Genomic DNA, 10382 nt, shown 5'->3' on the forward strand with positions numbered 1-10382 from the left:
CTGATATTTCTATTTAAGGGTGTGTTCTTGTGACGTCAAAAAAGTAAACTCACGTAAACCACAAGCATGCAAATACGCTAAATTGCTTAATTGTTTTAATTGATTTATTTTAATACTTAAATAGTACATATTGCATGATTAAACGATTAGATTGCATGATTTCATGAGAACTGAAGATTTTATCTGAATATTCGATAATAGATTGGAGAAATGAGACTGTGGATGACTAAGAATAAATATTTTTAAGGCTTGTTAATATGATTAAATATGATTAAATTTTTCTAAAAATAATATAGTCCAAATTATTCTACGAGACGAGTTCGATTTTATCCGGGAAGCCGGTTTTGGGCAAACGAGAGACTTTTAAAGGACTAAAAGTATTTTTTTGAAAACTAATTTTTTAAAACTTTTATTTTTCAATTAAATAGGTGTTATTGGGTCTAATTTACCTAAGATTAGTAGGCCTAATTTCTCCTAAACACAAAGGCCCAAAACTTAAGCCCGTTAACATGCAAATTTTAAATCTATAAAATAGAAACATTGGGTCTTACTAAGGCCATTCAGGCCCTAGAATCACACACACAACACGCACAATAGTTTTCAAAAATTAGGAGAGGAAAAAAAAGGAGTCTTTGCCGCCCGTTTGTCCTTCTTCGCACCCCACGTCAACGATCGTATATTCAAGCATTCTAAAACGCAAAGGCACACTTCTAAACTTCTTTGACGCACCATTCAAATCATATTATACTTGTTTTACATATTTTGCATGAAAAATAAGGAGGTACAAATCGCTTAACGTTTTGACGATTATATTCAAAGTTTTGATGATTTTACGCCTGTTTGAAAAACGTTATGATTCCTAAGGACACACCGCCAATAGGATGTGTTTAAGGGACTGACAAAAGAGTCGTTAGGTGACAAAATGTGTGCTGTAACCGAGCTTGGCTAGGAAGGCAACAAACCTAGGGTTTTCTAGGGTTTCTCTTGGGGGAAGGATACAGCTTGGAGGAGCAGGGCACCAAGGCTCGGTCAAGGCTAAGGCAGGGGCCTATGCTAGACGTGACTCCACGCTAGGAAGAGTCATAGCATGGCTGGATTCGGGGGCTACAGCGAAATGGGAGTCCACACACATAAAGACTCTCACCCATGCATGTGTCGGCTGGATTCTTCAAGGGAGTGCGCAGCTCGGTTAGTGATGGTTTAGGCTGGTCCAGTAGGTGTAGGGAGGATGGCCTAAGGTTATGGCTTGGGCTGGTGCAGCATGGTTCATGGTGGCTCGATGAAAGAGGGTCGCGGCTAGGAGTTCATGGGCAACGGTGGTTCGCGTGGGCTGGGGCTGGTGCGCTAGTCCAGGAGGAATCTAGGAGGGTCAGGGTCAGGGCTGGCCGAGGGTGGCTCGTGGTTTGGGTGAGGCTGAGGGTTCCTAAGGACTTTAGGGATCGAACATGGCTTGGTGAAGGGCAGGGCTCGAACCATGGTCCCTGGGGGTCGATTCATGGTTAATGATGGTAGTTTAGGTATGAAAAGTCGATATTTAAAGTTTGGGAAGAAAATATTAAGTTTTGAATTAATTCAGAATTTAAATGCTTCACGGTTTATTAATTAAGGAATTAAATCAAAAAACTCGAGTTTACATAAATAAAAATACTAAAAGTCAAATATAAGCTTAAATAATTATTTGAGATAGTCTCGAGTCAATAAATCGAGAACAATTCAAAATCGAGAATTTTAGGGTTCAAGGGTAAAAGGGTCATTTTACACCTGGGTAGTAGTACAAAAAGGGTTGGCAGTGTCCCGAAGAATAATAACGCATACTAAATGATATTTTAAAACATTTATGATGAAAATATGAGATTTTATGATTTAAGACAAAGCTGTGCAATTTTTAATGTTAAAATGATATTTTACGATTTTGGAAAGGACGCGATATTTTATGATTAAAATGAAAAGAAAAATATTTTGAAGGATGTGAATTGACTGTGACAAAAAGTATATGATATATGATTATTGGGAATATCGTGAGGGAGAAGGCCCTAGAGGGAACCCGTTTACGGGAGAAGATCCCAAAGGGAGCCCAATGATCTTATTTCCATTTACAGCGGTGTATAGTGACCGTCTCCATGCACAATGGTGAGCTAAGACTGATCAGTCGACCACATGATACAACTAGTCACTTTTAAGTATGAAACTTTACCCTAAACGACAAATGATGGAAAGCTTTATGATTTGACGAGTTATGATTAAATTATACTTGAAAAATAATGATAACTTATTTTGAATAAAAGTACGATTTTTAATGCATGTGCTTGTATATATATTATTTGTTACTCATGTTTAGAACGTGATGAGTCATTAAACTCACTAGATTTGAATGTTGCATGTGAGGACGAGATTGAGGGAGGCTCTGACAGTTGAGTGGATCGAGTCCAGCAGTACACTCCCGAGGGACATTATTTTCCGCATTGGCTTGATAGTTAAAGTTTTATAGATTTTGTTAAGGATTTAATTAGAGATTTTTATACTTTATTTTGAAGTAAGTATTGATCATGTTAATGGTTGACATAGGATTTTTGTTAATTGACGAGTTAGAGATTTTATGCACTTTAAATTTTTTAGATGTTAAATTATTTTTGGATGTTGAAATGTTAAGTCATTTTAAATATGAATTTTGAATTTCATGTTCAAAAAAAATTAGTCGGGTTTTAAGGTTTAAAAAATAGTGGACGTTTCAGTTGGTATAAGAGCGAAGGATCCCCAAAGAGTTGTGCTACTGCTACTCCGAGAAGCTCAAGAAATCATGCCTCAAGACTATGAGTTTTTACTGCTTTAGATTTTATATGCCAAATTTTAAATGCTTTCATGATACATGATATAGGAGGTTAGATACATGTTTCATTTAAAAAAAACGTTAAATGCATGTTGGTTACGTGATATGGACGATTTGTACAGAGATGCCTCCTATACGGATTCTTCGTAGGGATAATGAGGATAGGCAGGAGGAGGAGATTCCACAGCATCCACCTAATCAGGATTCTAATTCTCGTGTACTAGCCGGTATGGCTTGATTACTAGAGCAGCACGTGGCAAATGGTGCGAGGGTCCGACCGGAAACTTTTTATGATCGAATTAGGAGGATGGATCCGCGGATTTTTCTGGCACTACTGATCCATTTTTTCGTGGCTGAGAGATGGTTTAGATCTTTAGAGTTGATCTTAAGGTTATATGAATATGGCGGACGATGGCCGAGTTCGTTGTACCATCTATCTGCTGAAGGGCGACGCTTCCTTATGGTGGGAAAGAGCGGAGCGAGGAGTGAACCTAGCGAAACTGACATGGGAGGACTTCAAGAGGGTATTCTATGATAAATATTTCACTGCCGACGTTCGTTTGAGGTTGAAGAGAGAGTTTATGAGTCTTCATCAGGGGGACTTGACTGTTGCTGAGTTTTGTGCAGAAGTTTGATAGGGGCTCTGTCATTTTGTGTCCTTGATTGCCAATGATGTTGCGGAGAAGTTACGACATTTCTTGGATGGATTGAGGCCGACGATCCGACGAGATGTGATGCTCATTGATCATATTGACTATACTACTGTCGTTGCTAAAGCTTTTCGAGCCGAGCAATCTCTGAAGGATATTGACTGGGAGATGCAGAGCAAGAGGAACCGTGTCCAACAATCAAGTCAGCAAAACAAGAAGCCTTTTACAGGACCACCAAAGCGGCCAGCACAGCTGAAATCTCAAGGATACCCACCGAAAGAAAATGTCCCAAAGACTGAGGAGAGGCCAATCTGCAAGGAGTGTGATCGCCATCACTACGAAAAGTGCATGTAGGGCACCTACAAGTGCTTCAAGATGCGGAGGAATGGGGCATAAGGCTGTTGATTGCCCAAAGCTTAAACAACCCATGAGCGGAAGGGCTTACACAATGCATGTCGAACAAGTGGAGCCAGACACTACGCTTATTACAGGTACTCGACTATTTAAGGGTTTATATTGCTTATTTGCTTGAGATAAAAGTATGGATGCTAGAATTAAATCAAGATGCGTTGAACTTGATGATTTAGAATTACATGAAATATTGACTATAGGGATCAAATTGTAGAATATCGAAAACTTGAGGGACTAAATAGCAATTGTCAAAAATTTATGAAGAAAATTTGGAAAAATTCAAAAATTTCAAAGGGTTAAAATGGCAAAATTCAAATTTCCTAGGACTAAATTGCAAATTTTCGAAATTTTAAGGGGTCACTTGGAAATTTTCGAAATTTAAGGGGTTGAAATTATAATATGGGAAACTAGAAGGGCCTAGATGATATGAAATTTCTAAAATTTATGGCCTTAATCGAGAATAATGTGAATATTATCACATGAAGAATTTTATTAGCGGGCGCTGCTACTTACGCTTTGCTAGATTCTGGAGCTACACATTCTTTCATATCTTAATCCTTCGTGAAACAATTGGGAATCTTACTTGTGGACATAGAGTCGGGATTCAGAGTTACAGTGCCTTCTGGTGAACAAATGATCTCTACAAGCATGATTAAGGATGTGGAGCTCAAATTGCAAAAGAATGTTGTACAAGCTGACCTTATTGTATTACCAATGCCCGAGTTCGACATTATTTTGGGCATGGATTGGCTCACACTGAACGGAAATACTATTGATTTTCAGCGGAGGTTAGTATCGATTAGACCGCCCAATGGGAAAGCGTTCATCTTTGAGGCTGAACAAAACAATAAAATGTCGCATATCATTTCATGCATCCGTGAAAAGAAGCTTATCCAGAGAGGCTGTCAAGGTTTTCTTGCTAGTATTATATATGTACCCAACATTGACAGTCAATCAATCGAGGATGTGGAGGTTGTCAAGAACTTTACGCACGTGTTCCCTGACGATGTTTCTGGTATCCCACCCGAGCGAGAGGTTGAATTTGCCATTGAGTTGATGTCTGGTACTGTGCCGATTTCTAAGACACCGTATTTCCTAGCACCTTCCGAGATGAGGGAATTAAAAGATTAAATACAAGATCTGCTAGACAAAAGATTTATTCGCCCTAGTATCTCTCCATGGGGCACGCCAGTACTGTTTGTGAAGAAAAAAGATAGGAGCGTGAGACGACTGTGCATCGATTACAGTGGGCTGAATAGAGTGTCAGTGAAGAATAAATATCATTACCCCGAATCGAAGATTTGTTTGATCAATTGCAAGGAGCTTTGGTATTTTCAAAGATAGATATACGGTCTGGATATCACCAGCTAAGATTAAAAGAGGCGGATGTGTACAAGAAGGCTTTAGAACGCGTTATGGGCATTATGAGTTTTTAGTGATGCCTTTTGGATTGACTAATGCTCCGGCGATCTTCATGGATCTCATGAATCGCGTATTTCAGCCAGTACCTTGATCATTTTATTATTGTCTTCATCGATGATATCTTGATCTATTCCAAGAGCTGTGAGAAGCATGATCAGCACTTAAAGACGACCTTGCAGGTATTACGAGATCGAAAATTATAAGAAAAATTCAGCAAGTGCGAGTTTTGGCTAAAGAGGGTGGCATTCTTAGGCCATATCGTGTCAAAAGAGGGAGTAGAGGTCGACCCATCTAGGTTCAAGTCAGTTAAGCAGTGTCCAGTGCCTAAAAGTATGACAGAAATTCGCAGCTTCTTGGGTTTAGCTGGCTACTATCGTAAGTTCATCAAGGGTTTTTCGTCCATTGCAGTACCCTTGACAAAGAAAAATGCAAAATTTGTATGGGGACCGGAGTGTCAAAATAGTTTTGATCAGTTGAAGCAAGCACTCACTATCACTCTGGTCTAGCTATGCCGACAGAACAAGGGGAATACGTGTTCTACACCAATGCTTCAAAGTTAGGATTGGACGCAGTCCTTATGCAGCAAGAGCGAGTTATAGAGTATGAGTCTAGATAGCTGAAAGTACACAAAAATAATTATCCAACGCATAATCTTGAACTTGCATCAGTTGTTTTTGCGTTGAAAATTTGGACGCACTACTTATATGATGAGAAATGCAAGATCTTTATGGACCACAAAATCCTCAAGTATTTCTTCACCAAAAAAGAGATGAACATGAGACAAAAGAGATGGCTAGAACTTGTAAAGGACTACGACTGCGATATTAACTATCATCCTGGCAAAGCTAATGTAGTGATAGACGCTTTTAGTAGAAAATGGACAGTTTTGGCCCATTTATCAGTGCAGAAGCCTCTACAAGTGGAAATTCAGCGTTTTGATATTGAAGTTTATGCTAGGGGAGAGGCCCCTAATCTCGTTATGTTGACAGTACATTCCACTCTGCGAGATAGAATTCGAGCCGGAAAGCTTAATGATGAATTGCATAAATAGATACAGGAGATGAATCGAAGGGCAGCATGTTTTATTCAGTCGAGAATGACATTGTTAAATATCGAGGTAGACTATGGGCTCCTACTGGTGATTCATTTAGAGTTGATATTATGATTGAAGCTCACAGTACCCCTTATTTTGTTCATCCCAAAAGTACAAAGATGTACAAGGACTTACAACTTTTATATTGGTGGCCGAAATGAAACGAGATACTATGCGCTTTGTATCCGAATGCTTGACATGTCAACAAGTGAAGGAAGAGCATCAAAGACCAGCGTAAATGCTTCGACCACTTCCCATTCCCGAGTGGAAGTGGGAGAACATTAATATGGATTTCGTGGTAGGATTGCTAAAGATGGTGAAATGAATCAATGCCATTTGGGTAATAGTGGACCGCCTTACTAAGTCAGCACATTTCCTACCAGTGAAGATGACTTTTTCCATGACCCAGTATGTGGAGCTATATACTCAAGAGATAGTCAAATTGCATAGAATTCTTGTCTCTATAGTGTCGGACAGAGACACACGATTCACTTCATCATTCTGGAAGAGTTTACATATGGCCTTCGGAACCAAACTATTATTCAATACCGCATTTCATCCTCAGACAGACGGTCAGTCTGAGAGAGTCATACAAATTTTTGAGGATCTACTCCGATCCTGCGTGATCGATTTCTAAGGGATTTGGGAACCGAAACTACCCCTAGTGGAGTTCACTTACAACAACCTCTATCAGTCATCTATAAGAATGGTTTCATACGAGGTACTCTACGGAAGGAAATGTAGATCACTTGTCCATTGGGACGAAATAGGAGACAAGGCTACGATGAGACTCGAGATAGTTCAGCACACCGCAGAAATGGCCTCCAAGATTCGAGACAGAATAAGGACTGCTCAGAGTCGACAGAAGGGCTACGCAGACAAAACAAGACGAGATCTCGAGTTTGCAGTAGGTGATCACGTGTTTATAGAGATAGCACCTATGAAGGGTGTTATGAGATTTCGCAAGAAATGATAATATTCATCGGACCATTTGAGATAATCGAAAGAGTGAGAGCATTAGCATATCGAGTGACGTTGCCACCTAATCTCGCAGGATTCCACAATATCTTTCACATATCTATGCTCCGCAAGTACATGTCAAACGCTTTACATGTACTGAACTTTGAGCCACTGCAACTTACACCAATCCTGTCCTACGAGGAGAAGCCTACTCACATCTTGGGTAGACAAGAGAGAAGCTTGCAGAAAAAGGTGATAACAATGGTCAAAGTCAAGTGGCTGAAAGTGGCTGAATCACTCGGAGGAAGATGCCACTTGGGAGACCGAGTCAGAGATGATGAGTTGTTACCCCGAATTATTCGATAAGTCTTAATTTCGAGGAAAAAATTTTATTTAAGGGGGAAGGATTTGTAACGTCGAAAACTAAACATACGTAAACCACATGAATGCAATTGTGTTAAATTGCTTAATTGTTATAACTGATTTATTTTAATGCTTAAATAGTACTTATCGCATGATTAAACGATTAGATTTCATGACTTCATGGAAATTGAAGATTTTATCCGAATATTCAATAATAGGCTGGAGAAATGAGACCGAATGTGACTAAGAATAAATATTTTTAAGGTTTGTTAATATGATTAAATTTTTCTAAAAATAATAGAGTCTAAATTATTCTGCGAGACAAGCTCGATCTTAACCGGGAAACCGATTTTGGGCAAACGATGGATTTTTAAGGATCAAAAGTATTATTTTTGAAAACTAATTTTTATAAAATTTATTTTTCAATTAAATATGTGTTATTGAGCCTAATTTACCTAATATCAGTAGGCTCAATTGCTCCTAAACACAAAGGCCCAAAACCTGAGCCAATTAACATGCAAATTATAAATCTATAAAATAGAAACATAGGTTCTTACTAAGCCATTCAGCTAAGAATCACACACACAACACACACAATAGTTTTCAAAAATTAGGAGAGGAAAAACAAGGAGTCTTCGTCGACCGTTCATCCTTCTTCGCACCCCACGTCAACGATCGTATATTCGAGGGTTGTAAAATGAAAAGGCAGGCTTCTAAACTTCTTTGACGCACCATTCAAATCATATTATGCTTGTTTTACGTATTTTTGCATGAAAAATAATGAGGTACAAATCGCTTAACGTTTTGACCATTATATTCAAAGTTTTGATGATTTTGCGCTTGTTTGAAAAATGTTATGATTTCTAAGGACAAACTGTCAATAGGATGCGTTTAAGGGACGTGAAAAGAGTCGTTAGGGGACAATATGTGTACTCGAACCGAGCTTGGGAAGGAAGGCAACAAACCTAGGGTTTTCTAGGGTTTCTCTTGGGGGAAGGCTACGGCTCGGAGGAGCAGGGCGCCAGGGCTCGGTCAGGGCTTGGGCAGGGGACTATGCTAGACGTGACATGATGCTAGGAAGAGTTCGAGCATGGCAGGACTAGGCGGCTGCAGCAAAGGAGGAGTCCACGCGCACAAGGACTCTCACCCGTACATGCGTCAGCTAGATTCTTCAAGGAAGTGCGCAACTCGGTTAGTGATGGTCTAGGCTAGTCCAGTAGGATCTAGGGAGGATGGTCTGGGGTTAGGGCTTGGACTGGTGCAGCATGGTCCATGGTGGCTCAATGAAAGAGGGTCACAGCTAGGAGTTCATGTGCAAAGGGTGGTTCGGGTGGGCTGGGGCTGGTGCGCTGGTCCAGAAGGGTTCATGTAGGGTCCAGGAGGGTCAGGGTCAGGGCTTTTCGAGGGTGACTCGGTGGTATCTCGTGGTTTGGGTGAGGCTGATGTTACCTTGTGACTTTAGGGCTTGAACGGGTCTTGGTGAAGGGAAGGGCTCGAAAAGTAGATGCTTAAAGTTTGGGAAGAAAATATTAAGTTTTGAATTAATCCAGGATTTAAACGCTTAACGGTTTATTAATTAATGAATTAAATAAAAAAAACCCGAGTTTACGTTAAATAAAAATATTAGAAGTCAAATATAAGCTTAAATAATTATTTGTGGTAGTCTCGAATCAATAAAAGTGAGAAAAAGTAAGAATCGAGAATTTTAGGGTCCAATGGTAAAACGGTCATTTTACACCTGGGTAGTACAAAAAGGGTTGGTAGTGTCCCGAAGAATCATAACGCATGCTAAATGATATTTTAAAACGTTTATGATGAAAATATGGGATTTTATGATTTATGATAAAGCTATGCAATTTTTTATGTTAAAATGCTATTTTACGAATTTGGAAAGGACGCGATATTTTAAGATTAAAATGCAAAGAAACATATTTTGAAGGATGTGAATTGACTGTGACAAAAAATATATGATATATGATTATTGAAATATCGTGAGAGAGAAGACCTTAGAGGAAACCCGTTTACGGGGGAAGAACCCAGAGGAAACTCAACGATCATATTTTCATTTACGGTGGTACGTAGTGCCCGTGACCATGCGCAATGATGAGCTAAGACTGATCAGTCGACCACATGATAAAGGTAGTCACTTTCAAGGATCAAACTTCACCCAAAACGATAAATGATGGAAAGCTTTATGATTTGACGATTTATTATTAAGTTATGTTTACAAATTTATGCTAGCTTATTTTGAATAAAAGTATGATTTTTAATGCATGTGCTTGTCTATATATTATTTGTTACTCATGTTTAGAACGTGCTGAGTCATTAGACTCACTAGATTTGAATTTTGCAAGTGAGGATGAGATTGAGGGAGACGCTAACGCTTGAGTGTATAAACGATAAATTATAAAGCTTAAAATAAACAATAAATGAAGTAATTGTAGCGAAAAGCTTGAAAATGATAAACAGATAATGATATTTTTCGGTCTACGGTATATTCCTCATCATCATTGATTCATTCGTCTCCGTTGCAACTAGATTCTATTCTGGTTCTAATTATGGTTCTACTTTTGAATCTGTTTCTACTCTTCTTCTTGCATATTTTTCGCATTTTTGGCAGCACATGACTTAACCTACTGAATGAATTCAAATAATT

General features: G+C 39.0%; 1 protein-coding gene across 1 annotated transcript; it reads left to right on the forward strand.

Annotated features, from left to right (window-relative positions):
- The first annotated feature begins 3862 nt into the window (after positions 1–3862).
- Positions 3863–5019, forward strand: LOC142523897 (uncharacterized). Its single transcript, XM_075627631.1, has 2 exons — positions 3863–3968; positions 4484–5019. The coding sequence occupies exons 1-2, from the start codon at positions 3863–3865 to the stop codon at positions 5017–5019; spliced, it is 642 nt and encodes a 213-aa protein (XP_075483746.1).
- Positions 5020–10382: the final 5363 nt, after the last annotated feature.

This window comes from Primulina tabacum, chromosome 14 (genome assembly GCF_025594145.1).
Source record: "Primulina tabacum isolate GXHZ01 chromosome 14, ASM2559414v2, whole genome shotgun sequence".
NCBI classification, from domain to species: Eukaryota; Viridiplantae; Streptophyta; class Magnoliopsida; order Lamiales; family Gesneriaceae; genus Primulina; species Primulina tabacum.